The 18,691-nt window shown below is 41.0% G+C and overlaps 2 protein-coding genes and 1 pseudogene across 3 annotated transcripts; 2 read left to right on the top strand and 1 right to left on the bottom strand.

Moving 5' to 3' along the window:
- Positions 1 to 181: 181 nt before the first annotated feature.
- LOC143854477 (putative indole-3-acetic acid-amido synthetase GH3.1) lies at positions 182 to 2,963 on the bottom strand. The gene is made up of 4 exons (XM_077364474.1): positions 2,587 to 2,963; positions 2,073 to 2,174; positions 1,141 to 1,991; positions 182 to 867 (listed from the first exon to the last, which is right to left on the bottom strand). Exons 1-4 carry the CDS (start codon positions 2,904 to 2,906, stop codon positions 329 to 331), a joined length of 1,812 nt encoding a protein of 603 aa, XP_077220589.1. The 5' UTR covers positions 2,907 to 2,963; the 3' UTR covers positions 182 to 328.
- A 3,694-nt stretch (positions 2,964 to 6,657) lies between these two features.
- LOC143854972 (uncharacterized) lies at positions 6,658 to 11,724 on the top strand (annotated as a pseudogene). Its single transcript, XR_013237646.1, has 6 exons — positions 6,658 to 7,172; positions 8,086 to 8,433; positions 8,955 to 10,317; positions 10,439 to 10,649; positions 10,762 to 11,020; positions 11,193 to 11,724. The product of XR_013237646.1 is annotated as an uncharacterized LOC143854972 (transcript).
- A 4,328-nt stretch (positions 11,725 to 16,052) lies between these two features.
- Positions 16,053 to 18,285, top strand: LOC143854198 (UPF0481 protein At3g47200-like). Its single transcript, XM_077364040.1, has one exon. It carries the CDS (start codon positions 16,747 to 16,749, stop codon positions 18,259 to 18,261), a length of 1,515 nt encoding a protein of 504 aa, XP_077220155.1. The 5' UTR covers positions 16,053 to 16,746; the 3' UTR covers positions 18,262 to 18,285.
- The last annotated feature ends 406 nt before the right edge of the window (positions 18,286 to 18,691 follow it).

Here is an 18,691-nt window from a genome sequence, read left to right as displayed (position 1 = left end):
AAGCTAATCCGTTTGAAAACCAATGAGTTGCTAGTCGTAGAATATTATTCCCGTCAGACTTGAACGTAATTAAAAATAACAAACCTTCGGGCAATCCCCCCAAATCATTGGGAGTTTCAACAACCAATGAAAATTATAAAAGACTGTGAATAGACCAAAATGAGAGATTGGATACATCATAAGGTCTCCCAAAGATACATTTCATTAATCACAAATCACAATGAGAAGGAAACAAGCATACACCAAGTCATTTAAAAAAACCTAGAAGAAAACATACATGGACACACAAAACAAGCAGGAGATCAGAAGGCACACAAGCCAACATAGCTTAGCTATGGCAACGTCGTTGAAGGTTCCAGGTAGGGAAAGACGGGCTGAAATGCGCGGAGAGCAGTCTGGAGTCTAGTAGCTCCACAATAGGCGTGAAGTTAACACACCTTGGCACTTTGTACTGATTAATAGATGCACCTCTAGAGATGGCGTAGTCCATCAGTTCCTCAAAAGTCCCACTTTTCACAACCCTAATCTCCAACGCCCCTATTGAATTGCTCTCAACTCGCCCTTGTCGGTACACTGAGTTCAATGATTCCTCCATAAACAAGCAACATTGATCCAGTACTTCCTTACTTGGTCCTTTCTCTTGATCTTTTGCCAGCAATTCCCAGTAGATCACATAGTGCCCTGGAATTGTCTTAGTGTCTGCGTAACTCGTGTACTCCACCACACTCGTATCAAAATCATGAAGGAGTTTCGATGCATTCTCCACCGCCTTCTGTAGCTCAGACTCGTCGGTCTTGTCGGAGTCGATGCTTAGCAACACGTTCTTTCGTCTCACGAATCGAAATTGTGGCGCCGCATTGTAGAAACCTAAAAGAAATAATTCAATAGCTTTAATTTTATTTTTTTTTAGATTAATTTTTTGATGGGGGGTGAATTTTGTTAGCCCAATTCAGGTATTCACTCATAAATGCTAATGAAGAATAATTTGATAGTAATATAATACCCTATAATACTCCTACTAAATATTGTCACCCAATTGGGCTATTTTTTTTATTTTAAAGATAACGATTTTATTCCATCATCAGAGAAGCAATATACCCAATTGGGCTAATCACTCTTATATAACATATGATCTTATACCTGTGACTCGAAGAACGTCGCCCACTTGGTAGCGGTTAAGCCCCGAGTATGTTGTTAACACAAGCTCGTACTCCTTACCCACCTGAACATCAGCAAGGTCGACGAGGCGGGGAGGTGGACTGTTACGGTTTAACTTGCCAGAGGAGGCTTGTGGATCATGGGGAATGAACTCAAAGTAACCCATGTTAGGCATGATGGTGTAGGAGGTTTCGGAGGGTTTGGTCATGGGGTAAAGGTTGAGGCCGAAGTAACACTCAGAGGAAGCGTACATGGTGCACGGCATCGGTAGGCCACCACTATAGTATTCAAGTGTGGGGATATATTGTGCCATGGCGCCCGTTACAATAACATCTAGGTATTTGGTTTTGGGCCATATCCTAGTTATGATTCCTTCCCAATTCCCATCGGAACACTGATCGGTGATGAAACGAGCGAGCTGTGGATTGGGTTTGAGGAAATGGGAGAGGGATTCTTGGATGGACGCATTGGTAATTTTAGAGTTTAGCGTTCCGGTGGCGATGTCATGGGTTAGTTCTTCCCAGTGGAGTTGGAGGAAGCGTATGGCTCGAAGGAGGCCGGAGGCGAATACCGCGCCCACTCGGAGGACTTCGTCACGCTGGTAGAGGCCGCAGAGCATCTGGGTGTACATGCTTTGGAAAGAGTCGACACATAGAATGGTCTCGTTTGGGCTGGTGTATACATTGTAAGGGTCGAAAGGTCTGGCCTTGAATTGCTTACTCTTGTAGTAGCTAGTAAGTACGGGTCGTGCGACGAGGCCCCCTGGTGTTCTGGTTTCTGATTTTATGAACATGAAGTAGAGTCCCTTCCCTTTATCAAGATCCGGCACATTACTGCAAGAAAATTAGGTAACAAATTGAGTACATCCACTAAAAAGGCATGAAAGTAAGTAATAAGGAGGATTTGTGCTGTACAGGTTCATGACAGGCATAAGAAGGCTGTAGAGCATTTGGCGACGGTCCATCTCCTCTTCAATGGTGGGCATTAGTTTTCTTTCACCCGCTGAAGTTCCAGAACTGCAAACAAGATAATTGGACCTAAATCATGTTAAAAAAAAATCTACATAAAAGGTATACAAAATCTTTACAAGTGTCTAACAAAAATTGAGTTACGCAAAATCTTAACCTTTGTCCCTGTTTGGAATTGATAGAAAGTTTTTTCATATCCAAACTTTAGAGGGGAATGATATGATTGTGGATAAGTTAGAGGGATATTATCATAAAAAAAAAATTACTGAAATTTTTTCAATATTCTCTTAGAGGAATGATAGAATAGAGATTGTTCAAGTTATCTTTTATTGTGTAAAAAAATTGGAACATTTAGAAATAATTTTCCTTTTCAAACTTTTAGAAAATTCCAAGAATCCAAAAAGGGCTAATCATATCATAGTAGATGGTTAAGATGGTTTAAGATGGTTAATATATAGACCTGGTGAGGAACTCGGAGATGGGATGAGAGGAGAGAATTGGAGAGCGATCACCATTAGCAATGCGTTGGATTTCAGGTTGAAGATCTTCATATGTAACAACAGGAATCTTAGCCTTGAAAGTCTCCCTATCAGTAGCTCCCCCTAGTTTATACTCCATCAAATACTCCGTCTCGGCATTTCTGCTCAAAATCTCAGCCAAAACCTTTAGTTGAACCTCGTCGCAATTTTTGGTCATTTCTTCGATGAAATCAAGTGCCTTAGCATCTTTCTCACAGGCCGGAGGGCCAAGAGGAGAAGGGGAAGAGGATTCAATAGCCATGAAAACTAAGAAGACAGTAATAGAGGCAAGGAAAATGCTGAGGAGGGTGTTGTTATGTTGCCTTGTTTGTAAGAGAGGGATGGCGAGAGGGTCTACTTATAGGCAAGAAAAGGGTGCATTTTTTTTTAAAAAAATTTCAAAGTGACGTTAGCACGTCCTCCATTGGGCTGTAAATAAAAATTCCTAGGGAGCAAGGGTGGTCCCACCCGAAATATTGTGGGTGCTTTGCGGAGGCTACGACAAAATTTGTCTTGCTTCGATAATAACCCCTTGCAGGCGTTCATGGCAATTCCAAAATTTGCAACGTAGGAAAATGTAGGCAGCTATGGAAACGAGAGAGAGAGACAGAGTAATATTGTACTAATTACAAAGAGTACGTGCATTTATATAGGGCAGTGATAAATCGACTCCCAAATATCTTAAATCGACTCCCTATGTGTCTTTCTCTCTCCTCTGAGTTAGAGAGAGAGAGAAAGTGGAGAGAGATCAACACATAAGGGGTTGATTTAAGATATACGGGGGTCGATTTATCACTCCCCCTTATATAAACACTTAGAGATAATGTAATCATAGATAGTTAAAAGTAATTGTAGGAAGAGATAAAGATGGAACGTTCCTAATTTAACTCACTTTCCCAATCAGTCTAAGTTACCTTTTCTAATCTACTTACCTAATCAATCTAGGTTGCCCCATCTAGACAACTTGCTTAATATACCGCCAAGTTGATCCAATGGTTGGATCTCACATATTCTAACAAAGTATAAACACTCGAAGTGAAAACATAGAAAGTTAAAGAGTAATTGTCGAAAGAGATAAGGATAGAGTCTTCCTAATTTAACTTACTTTCCTAATCAGTCTAAGTTACCTTTTCTAATCTACTTACCTAATCAATCTAGGTTGCCTCATCTAGCCAACTTGCTTAATCTACCACCATGTCGATCCAACGGTTTGATCTCACATATTCTAATAGAGAGTGGGAGCCATTCCGTCATTAAATCTACCATAAAATATCATATGTCTAGTCGTTTTTCTTCATAGTAGGCTGCGGTCGACCGGGGGGTCTCGGTCGGCCAGGCCGCTCAGCCTCCAAAGGTTCGGTCGACCAATATTTAGAATCTATCCCGTTTTTAATTTTTGCCCAGTTTGGGCTTGCAGTCGACCGTTTTGGTCGGTCGACCGGGGAACATAGGTTTCCCATTTTAATTTTTAAAACCATTTTGATATTTTGCAAAGTTTTAGGCATGGTTTTAAACTCATTTTGAAATCATTTTGGGATAATTTTAAGAGTGCCTTGACTTAGGGAAAAATCAAAAGAGATGGATGTGCAATTCTAAGTTAAACCTCACTTCTCTTGAACTTGGCTTCCAACATGATCTTCCACTTGAGCTTGCTTTGCTTGGGATGCTTGAATTTGAGCTTCTCCTTTAGAATTCCTCGAAGGGTCGACGATTCGAATGTGTTCCAGACCCTTTGACTTATTCACGGTTCATGTTCATGGTTCATCCTCAAGCTGTTGGCAATAGTGTAGTTCTAGATAATGATCTATCCATTGAAAACCTATCTAATGCACAAACACTCCAAGGCAACTCATTAGTCCATAAACCTTAATTGGAAGTGAATATTTATGATTTTGACCTAGACTTTGATTTTCTATTGCAATCACCATCCAACAGTATTCTGGCGAGGCTCTTTGCCTCTTTGGAAGCCACCCGTTCTAAGCTTTTCAACGAGCCTGGCCGCGCCCAATTGTGAAACGATCAAGTTAGAGCTATTTTTGTGCCGAAATGGTGGAAAATCGCGTTTTGAAAAAAACTGGATCCGTGCAGGGGTGGACGTCTGGCAAATATGAGGACATCCGGCCCGAATCAACCCAAGGCGGGTCTGGTCTCAGACGAACGTTCGACAAAATCCCGAACGTTTGGCTCGGTAGTTTTCCTCCTGGCAGCTCAAACTTCGGAAACTCGTAACTTCTTCGTTTCTCGTTCGTTTTCGACGTTCTTGTACTCTACGGACATGCCAGAAACACATTATTTCGGTTAAAAATTATTATAAAAATGTTTGAAAACTCTGTAATGATGTTAATTTCGAAGTTCTTAGAGGGACCCTAGTTTGGCTTACCATTCTTCTCCCATTTGACCCCGTTTGGTTTCGGAGATTGGGTATTTGTATTTTGATTCATATTTTGCGGTTCCCTATTGATAATATTGGAACGATTGTAATATTAGGTGATTGATCTTGAGTTTGGTAGAGTTCGGAGAGGAACATTTGAGGTACGTAATTTCGTACTACTTTGGTGAATTTGAATCCTCAATTGAAAACGTTGTTTACTACTTGAACAACCTCTTCGAACGGCGATTGGCAATTCGAACCCTAGATCATCATGTTTTGATCATTGGTAGTGAATATTTGCTATTTTGACTTAGACTTTGATTTTCTATTCCAATCACCATCCAATGGGATTCTACCAAGGCTTTCTGCCTCTTTGGAAGCCCACCCGTTCTAAGCTTCCAACGAGCTTAGCCACGCCCAATTCTGATGTGAAACGATCAAGTTTGAGCCATTTTGGTGCCAAAACGGTGGAAAAATCGTGTTTCGAGAAAAACTGGATCCGCACAGGGGCGAACGTCCTGTCCGAATCAACCCGAGGTGGGTCTAGTCTTAGACGAACGTTCGGCAAAATCCCGAACGTTCGGCACGGCAGTTTTCCTCTCGGCAGCTCAAACTTCGGAAATTCATAACTTCTTCATTTCTCTTCCGTTTTCGACGTTCTTGTACTCTACGGACATACCGAAACGCGTTATTTCTGTTAAAAATTATTACAAAAATGTTTGAAAACTCTTTAATGATGTTAATTTCGAAGTACTTAGAGAGACCCTAGTTTGACTTACCATTCTTCTCCCATTTGACCCCGTTTAGTTCCAGAAATTGTGTATTTGTATTTTGATTCATATTTTGTGGTTCCCTATTGATAATATTTGAATGATAGTAATAGGTGATTGATCTTGAGTTTGGTAGAGTTCGGAGAGGAACGTTTGAGGTACGTAATTTCGTACTATTTTGGTGAATTTGAATCCTCAATTCAAACCGTTGTTTACTACTTGAACAACCTCTTCGAATGTGTGAAACCTTTGGTGTGGACTTGATGTTAGTTTGGGTCATGCATGCTTAGTTCTCTCATTGTTTTGGAGTATCATAGAACTTTGTGCTTATTAATACTTGTGTACCTCCTTAACTTTAAGCTTCTTGGGAAACCTTTGTGATTATTATCAGAATGTGAACTTCCCAGTTAATGGACCTTTATTGCAACGAAACCCCTTCAAAAAACTATGTGAATCTCCTATTTGATCTCTTGAACTTTTGTGGACCTTTCGTTATATGTGGACACTTCATGAGGAGCTTATGATTATATGTGGACTATGAGGGCCCGCAATAATGGGGCTAGTACGTTGGCTTTTTAGGTCCCGTCAGTGGGATGATACGCTGGCCCTGTCGACCGGTATGCAATGTGAGAAACAAGTTTCGACACCGTGGGCGATCGGTGTAAGCAATAACTCGCTTTTGGACTAAGCCAATGACCTTGAAGTGGTGAAGATTTCAGTTTGATCACCTTCAGTGACCCCTCAATGTATACGACTCTATTGTTGTGACCTCTTTGAGATATTTCCTGTGGATTGTATTTCTCTTCTGTTGATTATACTTATACAGATATGTGGACCTGATTTAGTTTATCTCATGTGTACCTTTGCATTCTCCTTTATTCTCTTGCTTTACTACCTTTGTTACGAGCATGCCTGACCCCACTATTGTAGCACATTATTATGTACTGAGCTTTGGCTGACTGTGGTTTCACATTTTCAGATTTTGACCCTCGTGATGATGCAAACGAGGGAGCGGAGGCATGATCCTTTGACTGTTGTCGTCTCTTGATTTCTTCTAGTTTTCATAGACAGTGAGTATTGATTAGACATTGTTTGGAGCTACTTATTTTGTTATTACGGGATTTGGGGAGGATGAGAGAGTTTAAGGTTTGATTATTGGATTATGTATGAACCTTTTAGTTTTTATATTTGATCTGCCGTGGATGGTTTGGTATTGCTTTGTTAGCCTTGTATATTTGTAGGATTCTCTTTGCAGGATGGTTTGGTATTGCTTTGTTAGCCCTGTATATTTGTAGGATTCTCTTTGCAGGTATGCAGTGCTTTCGTGTCCCCAGATCTTGTGTGTATGGTTTGGGGGCGTGACATTAGCATCAAAGACACATCCATTGTGAGTTCCCTTCCCTCCCTCTCTTCCACTCTACTGAGTTTTTCTTTTTTCTTTTTTAACTTCTTTTCTTATTTTTTGAAAAATGGAAGTCATGTTTCTTGCTTTTGATCTTTAGTACCTCATGGGTACTTCCTGCCTTCGGTTTTTCTTTTTCCCCTTCTTTATTGGTTTATTTCTTTTAAATTTTGGATGGGAAAGTTTGGTAATTTTGATTTTTGCTAGTTTCGCCTTCTGGCAAGAGAAAAAAAATTGGCTGTTGGTGTGCTGCTTTGTTCTTGAAATCTTTCAGTAGTGGTTCCATGGTGAATACCTGCTTCTGATTTTACTAGCTGTAATTTCCTAATGAAACACGCAAATGGGTGTTTCTAGCTTTGCCTTTATTTAGGTGAAAAATTGCAATGCTAAATTGGGCTTTGCAATGTAAGTGGTATCCGTTAATTTAGTAGTAGGACCAGCTAAAGAAGCAAATGGGCTGGATTTTGCAAGTCACTGAGGGGCCATGGCCACCCCCATTCTATATGTGCCTTCGTCCCTGTTAGGCCCTGTTCGTATGAGACTGCGGCATTCCCATTGTACCCAAAATTAATGTAATTCTGAGTCCAATAATCGGATTGGGGGTGGCAACTGGTTGTCATAATCCTTGTTCATTTAAGATTATGACAAACAATTGTGAGAGCCAAACCGATTATTGGAATGTAATTTTGAGCCAATGTAACTTTGAGTCCAATAGTCGGTTTGGCACTCACATTCGGTTTTGATAATCTTAGACAAACAAGGCCTAAACGAACAGGGCCTTAGCTTTTCTTTAGATTGCATAACTGATTGATCTTTGATGTGGGTTTTCATTCCCTTGCAATTTCATGACGACGTGATCAAGTGGTTGATTGAATTCGGAAATGATTTATCATTGTAGGAGACATCGTCTGCACAGTACATATTGCACAAATCAATGGCTGCTTAAAGAGGCCTAAGGTTGCAGAGCTCCATCCACAATGCATACGCTATGTGGAAAGGTGAGGATGTAGCTTCAGAATTTGAGACAGCTACCAAGGTTATAAAGAACCATAATGTGCCCCGAGCTGCCGAATTGGGTGGGTTTGTCTTGTGGCAGATGAGGCCGGATACTTGGTATGTGGAGCTCGCTGTTGGAGGGAGGAAAGTTCACTCAGGTTGCAATGGCAAGCTTGTCTGGAGGCACACTCCCTGGCTCGGCGCTAATGCTGCCAAAGGGCCTCTAAGGACCTTAAGTCACTCCCTTCAGGTGAAGCTGCATATGGATTTTAATACATTTGTTAAGGATTGTTGCTGATGTAGATTGAAAAATGATATGGTAACCGAGCTGGAGACCGAGAGTGGAACCGAACAAATCACTGTCTAAAAACACAGATGTGGCACGGAATACGGCGAAGAAAATCCTAGTCAACTTGGCACGACGCGATCGAGTACTCGGTTGACGCGGTCATAATTCGGGAGAGTCAAAGGAGTTTTTATCTACTTTGTAGGGCAAAATTGTGGAACGCAGCCAAGGTAAAGGGGAATCCACCGGGGGAGTCCACGATGACGCGGGGGAGTTTTAAACGTACGGAACAAATAGCCTCTTCACACGTTAGCAATCTTGTTCCTTTTTCTTGGTGTTTTTTTTCTTACAGTCGCAAAACTACCTCTCCCATGCCATATGGCATGTGAGAATTGGGTTCCACTCTTGGTCTCCATTGCAGCATTCTATTAGATTTTTTGTTTAGCATTTGAATAATTATTTTGCTACTGATTCTATTTCTTCAGGGACTAGATCCCCTAACCACTGCCAGCATGTTAGCTGATGCTAGATGCATCGGTGAGAAGGGGGTGAATGGAGATGATTATTTCATATTGAAGCTCTGTGCACTTCCACATACATTGAAAGCCAGGAGCAGGCCCTGCAGAGATCATACAACAAGTTTTGTTCGGCTACCGGACTTCTCGTCCACATGGAAGGCTCCCACTTGACCCGCATCCAGTCAAATGGTGGTGATACAATTTATTGGGAGACCGCCATTAGTTCCTTCCTTGACAATTAGCGCCTTGTTGAAGGTATAATGATAGCCCATTCAGGTTGTTCCATAGTAAGCCTTTTTAGGTCTGGTGAGATGGCCATGAGCCTCACCAAGACAAGGATGGAAGAGTTTTGGACGATCGAGGAGGTGGCGTTCAGTGTTCCCAGTCTGTCAATGGACTGTTTCATTCCTCCTGCAGATATAAGTTGTGGGTCTATTAGTGAAGCTTGTGAGCTGCCTCAAGGGGAAATAGGGAAGACCGTGGGTGGAACTCATCGGTCCACCAAGGTTCCACGATAGAGAAACTGCAGGATAACCTCGAAAACATCATATGGAGGGTGGAAGTCTTATGCATAGGATCAAAATGGAATTGTATACACAGATAGATTTAGTTGACTGATGTTAGGATTGTAGCTAGAAGCAGAATGAAGAATTTTTGGTTTGTATGGGTGGAAGTTTGTTTTTCAGGTTACCTTCCATACCTGAAGCATTGTGGGTGATGCTTTGATCTCTCGGAGAGGGGCTACTAACCTTTGTTTTTACTAATTCTCGTGCTAAAAGCACATGCAGTTGTTGACTAGAACCCAGCTGCTGGCATGTGTTGATTGATTTAAAAAGTCTTTTTCAGTTCATATTTCAGTTTTACTATGTGTTGATTGATTTAAACAGTGTTTTTGGTGTGGAAAGCTAAGGGATTTCTCTGTAAAAAGGTTGATATTGAATTCTCCTCTATTGTAACCAAATGTGAGGGCCTGATCTGTGACAGTGCTGGTGAAAAAAGATGTAAACAAACAACAAACTTGTGTTCTAACAGATATTGAATTCTTATAACTTTTTATTTAATTCTTTCTGGTTTCTGTGCATTGTACACTTCAATGATCATCTCTACTGTCGTTCATCTTCCTTGTTTGTTAATGAAACGTTCATTTTGCAGTGTCAGTTGGATTTAATATTCAGGGGGGGAGCTAGGTGTGGTTCCTTTCATTCCAATGTTTTGCCTTTTTTTAACCAAGGACTCAAATCACAACTGTAAAAAGTCCCAAATACAGTCTGGGATGGATTTGTACTGTTCAAGACCAGTGCTTACGAAACATCATCACGGCATTGCACAGGTTTAAGGATGACCCATGTGGTTCATTTTTCATTTATTAATAATTTTCTTGATGTGGCCTTTCTTTCATTCTATTGCAATTTCCTGTGGACCTTGTTTCTCAACTGGTTGGTTGAATTCAGTACATATTTCAGTAACACACTACTGCCTTGGGAGGCCAAAGATAGCAGAGCTCCATTCACAATTCATATGCCATTGAAAAAGGTGAGGATGATAGCTTCAGAATTTGAGATGGCTACCAAATTTATGAAGAACAGGCCCACTCTGCCAAATCGGGTCAATTTATCTTGTGGCAGATGATGCTGGATAAGGCCCCTAAGTCCCTCCCATCAGGTAAAGTTGCATATGCTGTTTAATACATTTGTTAAGGATTGATGCTTCATTAATGTTATTTGATTTGTTATTTACCATTGTGTAATTTTTGCTGCTGTTTCTATTTCTTCAGGGACTTGATCCCCTAACCCCCTAACCACTGCCAGCATGTTCACCATGAGAAGGTGGGTCAACAGAGATCTTGTTTGGCTACTTCAATGCAATCAGAGGACCGTACCCACATGGAAGACTCCCACATGACCCGCATCCAGTCAAATGGATAGTGTATACATGTATTTTGAGGATAGTGCTGGTGTAATAGTGAATCCAAAGGGTGAAATGAAATGAAAGGGTCTCCAATTACAGGGATCTATGGATTTTTAACGAGAATGGTGAGTTCAGCTAATGCCATTGTTTAAGAGTTCCTGCTCCAATTTCTGAATTTATGATTGTTTTGTTGAACTATTGATTTTTTTATTAGCATAAGGTGTTATTGAAAGTTGAAATTATAACTGTCTTGATAGATGTATACTTGATTTTGGATGGGTTCGTTGAATTTTTCAGGTTTATTTCAAGAAATTAAAGTTCATAAAAATATAAGCATATGGCGTTTTCTTACAGTGCAAAAAAAGGACAAAAACTTGGCAACATTACATGCACTTGTTGGCAAGAATCCAGCTGCTGTCATGTGTTGACTATCTTCTTATGATTGGAGTTCAGTTTTCAGTCTCACTGTTTGTTGATTGATTTAAAGTTTGTTTTGGGTGTGGAAAGGAAAGGGATTTCTCTACACAATAAAAAGGGTGATCGATGAGGTAAAAGAGTATTTTTTTTTACCTCTACTGCAACGAAATGTGAGTGCTTGATCTGGGTATCTGGTTGTGGCAGTGCTGCTGAAACAAGATGTAAACAAACAACAAACTTTGTTGCATTAGACATTGAATGATTGGGTGTGTGTCAATGTCTGTGTGTGCGTGTGTGTATATTTTCTCGTTTGTTTTTTCGTTGTACACTTCAATGATCGTGTTTTTAATCTTCCTCGTTTATTATGGGAAAGTTCACTGGCAGAGTTCGTTGGCTTTAAATATTCAGGAGGGGATATGATGTGGTCCCTATATCATACCAAAGTGTGCCTTTTTTCTTAACCAAGGACTCAAATCCTAGCTTTAAAAATTCCTAAACACAATGTGAGGGATTTCTATTGTCTGGGGCAGTGCTTGTAAAGCTGACACTAAGGCATGACACGGGGTAAAGGTGACCCATGTGGTTGCTTTTTGTTTTTATTAATTTTTTTGGGTGAGGGTTGTGTGTGAATCTGTTGTTATGCAGGCAGACATTATCCCTATGCTTCTACTGTGTTTTTCAATCAAAATTTTCCCCATCACGTTGTTTCAATGAGATTAGTTCGCATCTTACCCATTTGTTTCATTCTTTAGTCAGTTCCAATAAACTAACTGCTATATGGGCAGTGATAAATCGACCCCCAGATATCTTAAATCGACCCTTATGTCTCTCTCTCTCTCTCATAGATATCTGTGGGTCGATTTATCACTGCCCCTGCTATATTTGCCCCTTTTTTTAATTAAAGGGGGCATCCGCTCTTACTCCTTGAGACCGGCTAAACTAGTTAAGCAGTAATGTCCAAAGATTATTTCACGAAATCACAAAAATACCCATCTGAGACAGCCCCTCTCTCTCTCTCTCTCTCTCTCTCTCTCTCTGTGTTGTCGGCTCATGCAATGATGGATTGATGTTATAGGAAAAACAAAACGCAAAAACCATGTGCTGCGTGAATAGACTTCGAAAATCCCACCAATTTTATATCTAGGTGCTAGATTTTGGGAAATGTTATCTAGGTGCTAGAATTGCATGCGTGAATAGACTTCGAAAATCCCACCAATTTTATATCTAAGCACTACTGTATTTTGATGAGGGCACTCCGCACTTTATTAAAGTACGGTATGACCCACACCATAGGATGATCGAAACCGTACATTAGATGGGCCACGGCCTAAATAATTTGCGCCCCAAAAATCATTTCCATAGGTTGATTCTAACCCTCCGATCTGAATCTTAGAGTGTTGATCTTAACCCCCTATAGATCAGAGGGTTAGGATCAACCTATGGAAATGATTTTTGGGGCACAACCTATTTAGGTTGTGGCCCATATAATGGACCGTTTGGATCATCCTATGGTGCGGGCCACACCGTACTTTTTAATAAAGTGAGGAGTGCCCTCAAAATACAGTAGCGCTGATAACATTTCCCTGGATATTTTATATTACAATCCATATATGGTGTGGCAGCACATGATTTATGCATCTTAGGTTCACTTAACAGTGAATTTTAGCATAGTCGATCTCAAAAATTCATTAGTATTTCAATTTATATGATGAAACACTTAAAATCTAATTCGAGCATTGAGGGCTTTGGTCTCTCTCTCTCTGTACATATTTTATTTTAGATTTTCTCATGGATTTCTCTCTGTAAGTGGTCTTGCATGGGGACCGTTCACAAACCTCGAAAGACTCTTCTCGAGCTTCGACGATGTGGTCAAGGCCACAGCGGAGCTTGTTGCAGAGCTCTTCCAGTTGATGCGAGCGATTCTGCTGGAGTTTGATGTCTGTGTCCTTGATTTCTTGGATGAACGGACGGATTCATCGACCATCTGTTTCAAATTGCTCGGTGCTCCTTTTGAAGAGGGTGGTTTTCATGCAGAGCTCTGTGAGCTTTTTCAGAAGTTTGAAGGTGGACTCTCCTACTGAAACAAGGTCTGCCACCATTGCAGGTTTTTAAGTTCATTGTAGGTTGTGTGTGAGAGAGAGAGAGAGAGAGAGAGAGAGAGACCAACTGGATTTGGGGAGAGACGTGAAAGAGATAAAGTGGAAGGAGGGGATTAGGAGATTTGGGGGAAGAGAGAGAAATAGACTCAACTTTTTATAGAATATTTTAGCCAACCTGCCTGACACACTTACGATAGAAGTTGAGTTTTTGAGATTTTGGACCATGCTTCGGTCTTCAATAGGCCACTGCCCTCATTTATAGGGCCCAAAAAGTGTTGAATCAGGATTATACCAAAAAATTTCTAAGATTTATTACAGTGTTTGATGTATTGAACTTTCTTGTAGTGAACCATTTCATAGAATCTATTGGGTAATATACAGGAGTGTGGGATGTGCTTATTGACTTACTTTTGTCCTTAGGAAGTTAAGCAACATCGTAGGAAGTGTCATGCCCATGGATTCACAAATCCTATGGGGTAGCAAGCTATGACCTTTCGCTTCTTTGCAAACTTAGAAGTTCTTGGTTTGGGTTGAGACTGTACATCTCTTCCTGTACTCTACCAGCATCAGACCTGCCTCTTTATACGCATTGCGGTGGATTATATCAGCCACTGGGGTGGTGGACCCTAACCAGGTAGAATGTATGCGATGAATGGTTCAAACACTAAACGAGATCATTTTTCAGAATAGCCTGTGGAAAAGTATATGGATAAAGCTATTCTGTCAGTTAGGACCTTTTATATATCCTTCAACCTGAGAGGGCATATTAGTCTATGGGCTTTGATATATCTCAAAGTGGTCTTAGGTTCTGGATTGCTTACGGGAATAGTGTTGAGTCTTAGGGTAACCCATGGGATCAACAAGGATGTCCAATAAGGAATCATCCATCTCTGTCAAAGAGGAAAGTCATTTATAGTTTCGATCTCTACAGAGGCCTTTGAAATATGTCTAGCCAAACGATTTGGTAAAGAGTTCATCAAAAAGTTTTCAAAAATTTTTTTTGTTTTTCCAAAAAGGATCTGCAAATGCATTTGCAGTCCCAAGCTGATAGATTGGAAGGTATATCATAGGGTGACCTTCGGGATAGTTAGTGTCCTCCCCCTAGGGCCCATCCTAGTAAATGAGGATTGGAGGAAGGACGTACGCATTAGATGTGATTAGGGGTATTTGATGACATGACATATCTACAGAGTAATAATGTCTTGGTGGGGGCCACTTGCCCAAAGTACGAATGCAAGAAGCACACACAAAAACCCCAAAATCGAAAGAAGTTCGTCCTAGAGACAGAAACTCGGACGGTCGATCCTCCAAGTCACTGTCGAACGTCCGGGCCGAGCCCAGGGAACAGATCCTTCAATGGTCGACCGTCTAGTGTCAAGGTCTGGGTTTTTTTCTCCTGGACGCGATTTCTTCAGTTTTTCCAAAATTTCGAAGGCTCGTAACTTCTTCACTGCTTGCCGGAATCTACAAAGGCTGGACTCGTTGGAAAATCCGAGATAAGAGGGTTCCAACGAGGCCACCAAAATCTCATCCGAAACTCACCAGACAGCGGAACGAGAAGGAGATCTTACTTTTCCCTTCGAAAGGTTATTCTAGTAAACTAAAGCGACTAAAATGGATCAATCTATGTTCTAAGCATGACTTACCTTTAATCAGATTCTCCAGCAATCAAATCTCCCTCCGGCTTTCCTCTCTCTTGGGCTAGGGTTTCTTCTGATAAAAGCAAGGATTAACCTAACATTAGTATTTATAAAGCGAGATGGGTTTAACCTAATCTAAAATTTGTGTAATATACCCCTCAATAAGAAATGATCTACTAAAAGGGGTTTGGGGTATTTCAATATTGATAGGGAATATAGTTCTTAAATATTCTCCCAGATTATCCAAAATATAGGTTGTCATTTATTTAATGGACTTCTGGACTCTTGCTAATTGAATGTGGTCCATTCATGTCAAGACTTCTGGACTTTTGCACATTGTATGTGATCTATTCCTGTCTTTTTCCTCGAAAATCGTTCTCCAAGAGCAGAATAGAATTTTCTAAATATTTATTTTATCTTAAGAATTGATACCCGCAGTCCCCTGTTTCAATAACAACACCCCATTCTTTACTTCATGCTTTTCTGATTTGTTTTTAGAGGGATACGTCATACGAGTGGCAGACCCTTGGTCTAAAGATGCACACCAAACATGTAGACACATCTTAAAGAAGCTAACCATTTCCACTAGCGTACAGGTGTGAAGTGCATATGCAAACCTTGGAATCTTCAGCTAGCATTCCCCTTGGTCTAAATGACTCTCAATAACCAATCAAAAAGTGGATAGTTAAGTGTAGAATGCCATTATCAAAACAAGGTGTCGTGGCTAACATTTCTATTTATTTATAGATTCTTTTTTTTTTTTTTCCTAATGGGTTAGGTAAGCACCATTACCACAAAGTGGCCGAGATTTGGCATTGTGCAATTGAGCAAATGCTTAGCAACTGCAATTAGGTGAATTGTCAAATCAGCGCTTTAACTTTATTTGGTGATGATGAAAAGCAACAAGATTTTTTTTTTGAAGAAGGCACCAGAATATGAATATATAGATGAATAAGCAGAACCGAACCGAGATGGTCCTGAAGGAACAATGAGAAAAGAAAATAGCAATACAAGAATTCAAAGCGGGAGATAGTCAAAGCACTCCAACTCGGCCCGAAAAACACCACTCTTAGCCAGGGAGTCGGCTGCCATATTGGCTGATCTCCGGACATGCTGAAAGACCATGGAGAGATTGATCTAACCGAGCAAAGTGTTGCACTCTAACAAAAAATATGAATGGTAATAGAGAGATAAACCTTTTTTTTTTTAATCTTTTAGGAGTTAATGGATTATGTGGGGTGTAATTTATATTACCATCAACCCTAATCATGCAATGAAGCAATTCACCCCTAGTTCAACCTCTGAGGTAGCATTACTTCGACCGTAACTTGAGTCACGAGTCGAAATGGGTCAACTCTATCACTACCTGCCTGTAAATCTCTCAACCCTAACCCAACCAACATGACAAATTTTCCAAATCGACCATGGACGGGTTGGGTTAACCGTAACCCAGCTCAAAATTACAAAATTAAATCGGATTGGCCAACCCTATGCCAACCTATCTCGAGCGAAAATCAGGTTGAACCCTACGCAAGTTGCACCCCTATTATGTAGTTATCGATCTTGGTTTTGTCCATTTATGTAGGGGATTGGGTTGAGCCCTCCCAAGTTGCACCTAAAGTCAAAATAGGAGTCTGCTTGGTATAGAGGATAGAAACATAAAACACAATAGAATTACAGGAAGAGGAATACAAGATGACAGTCCCTGAAATGAGAAGCTGGAGGAAGAAGTTACGAGGCGTTGTACTCTTGTCAGCTGCAAGGGGAAGTGGAGGAAAAAGCAAACCCATCTCGCGAAATTCATCAAAAAACATAGAGAGAGCCTCTTCCAATCAGGAAGAAAGAGAAACCAAAGGAGAAGAAGAGAAAGAGAAGAAGCTGGGAGAGGCCAGTTCCATTGATACAACAACAACAACAAAAGAGTGGGTGATCACAATCAAAGAGAAACTCAATCATGTCCTTCCATGTGAAAGAGTGGGTTCTTGGCTAGATCATTGCATATTCAGAGTCCCTAGAAATCTAAGAGAAATTGATCCAAAGGCCTATGCCCCCCAAATTCTCTCCATAGGCCCTTACCACAGAGGCAAGTCCCGTCTCGCAGAAATGGAAAAGCACAAGTGGCGGTTTCTCCGTCATCTCCTTGAGCGCACAGGGCACTCGGTGGAACTCTACTTAGAATCCATGTCAGAGCTAGAAGAACAAGCTCGGCAGTGCTATGCGGGACCGATCATAGACATGGGTTCTCGAGAATTCGTCGAGATGATGATTCTTGATGCTAGCTTCATAGTCGAACTCCTTCGTGGCTCTATCGAAGGGTTCATATACTGCGGCTATTCGTGGGGTGATCCCATCTTCACCGCCCGTGGAGTCTTGCCTTTTCTCCAGAGGGACATGTTGATGCTTGAGAACCAACTACCGTTTTTCGTTCTCAATCGATTCTTCGAGCTGACATCTGAATTGGACAAGACCAGTTCCTCCATGATCCAACTCGCTCTCCAATTCTTCAATTTAGCCATTCCCGGCTGCTATAATCCTAAAAAGAGAGAAAATTCTGAGAGACAAGCACTTCATCTTCTTGATGTCATTCGCGAGAGTCTACTTCCTTCGCAAGGGACCACGTTCGAGTGTTGTCCTGCAAAGGTGCACCATCCCCAACTCATGCCGCACTGCGTCGTTGGCTTGAGAAGTTGTGGCATCAAATTTCGAAAGCGGAAATCTGACAAATTCATGGAAATCAAATTCCACAAGGGAGTTCTCGAGATCCCTCCGTTGGTTATTCACGACTCAACCAAATCCATCTTCCTCAATCTCATGGCCTTCGAACAGTGCTACCCCCATTGCAGTAATCATGTCACCTCCTACATCAGTTTCATGGATGGATTGATAAATTGCCCACAAGATGTGGGGCACTTGCGGCGACAAGGGATCATTGATCATGGGCTAGGGAGCGAGGCAGAGGTGGCACGCCTCTTCAACGGGCTTTGTAGAGAGATAGCTTTTGATGTTAATGATTGTTATCTTTCGGGCGTGTCTGCTGGGGTGAATTTGTACTTCGATCGAAGATGGCACGCTTGGAGGGCCAGCTTGATGAATGAGTATCTCCGGCATCCATGGGCAATTGTTTCTCTTCTAGCTGCCACTCTTCTCATTGGAGTCACCCTCATACAGACATTTTATTCTGTTTTTGCATACTATGTCCCTAATTCATAGATGATATTCAAGTTTACAGCAGCATGGAATTACTTTGTATATCTCAGCTCTTTACATTTCTTCACTTTGGTCCAAATAAAATGGTTGGAGTACCATATATCTATCTATAATCTATCTATCTATGTATAGGGATTTGAATTTTGCGGCTGGTCTGTCGCACGCCAGACCAGTCATCTCGTGAATGGAGACAAAAGCTGTAGTCTGAATGGAGACTACAGTCATGGTTTTAAATTTCGACCGAAATCCGGAAGTTCGATCGAAACCAATATCGTGAATAGAGACCGACACCGAAACCACCAATATCCGAAACGATCATTTATTTCGGCCAAAATTTTGGAAGTTAGGTCGAAATTTTGGAATTTCGGTTTTTCCGAAATTTGACCCAAAAAATCTGTTTTTTTTAATATTAATTTAATATTTAACCGAAATT

This window comes from Tasmannia lanceolata, unplaced genomic scaffold (genome assembly GCF_043159265.1).
Source record: "Tasmannia lanceolata isolate RefF3 unplaced genomic scaffold, GAP_Taslan_0.1 ptg000020l, whole genome shotgun sequence".
In the NCBI taxonomy this organism is placed as follows: domain Eukaryota; kingdom Viridiplantae; phylum Streptophyta; class Magnoliopsida; order Canellales; family Winteraceae; genus Tasmannia; species Tasmannia lanceolata.
This window is presented reverse-complemented; position numbering and strand designations above follow the sequence as displayed.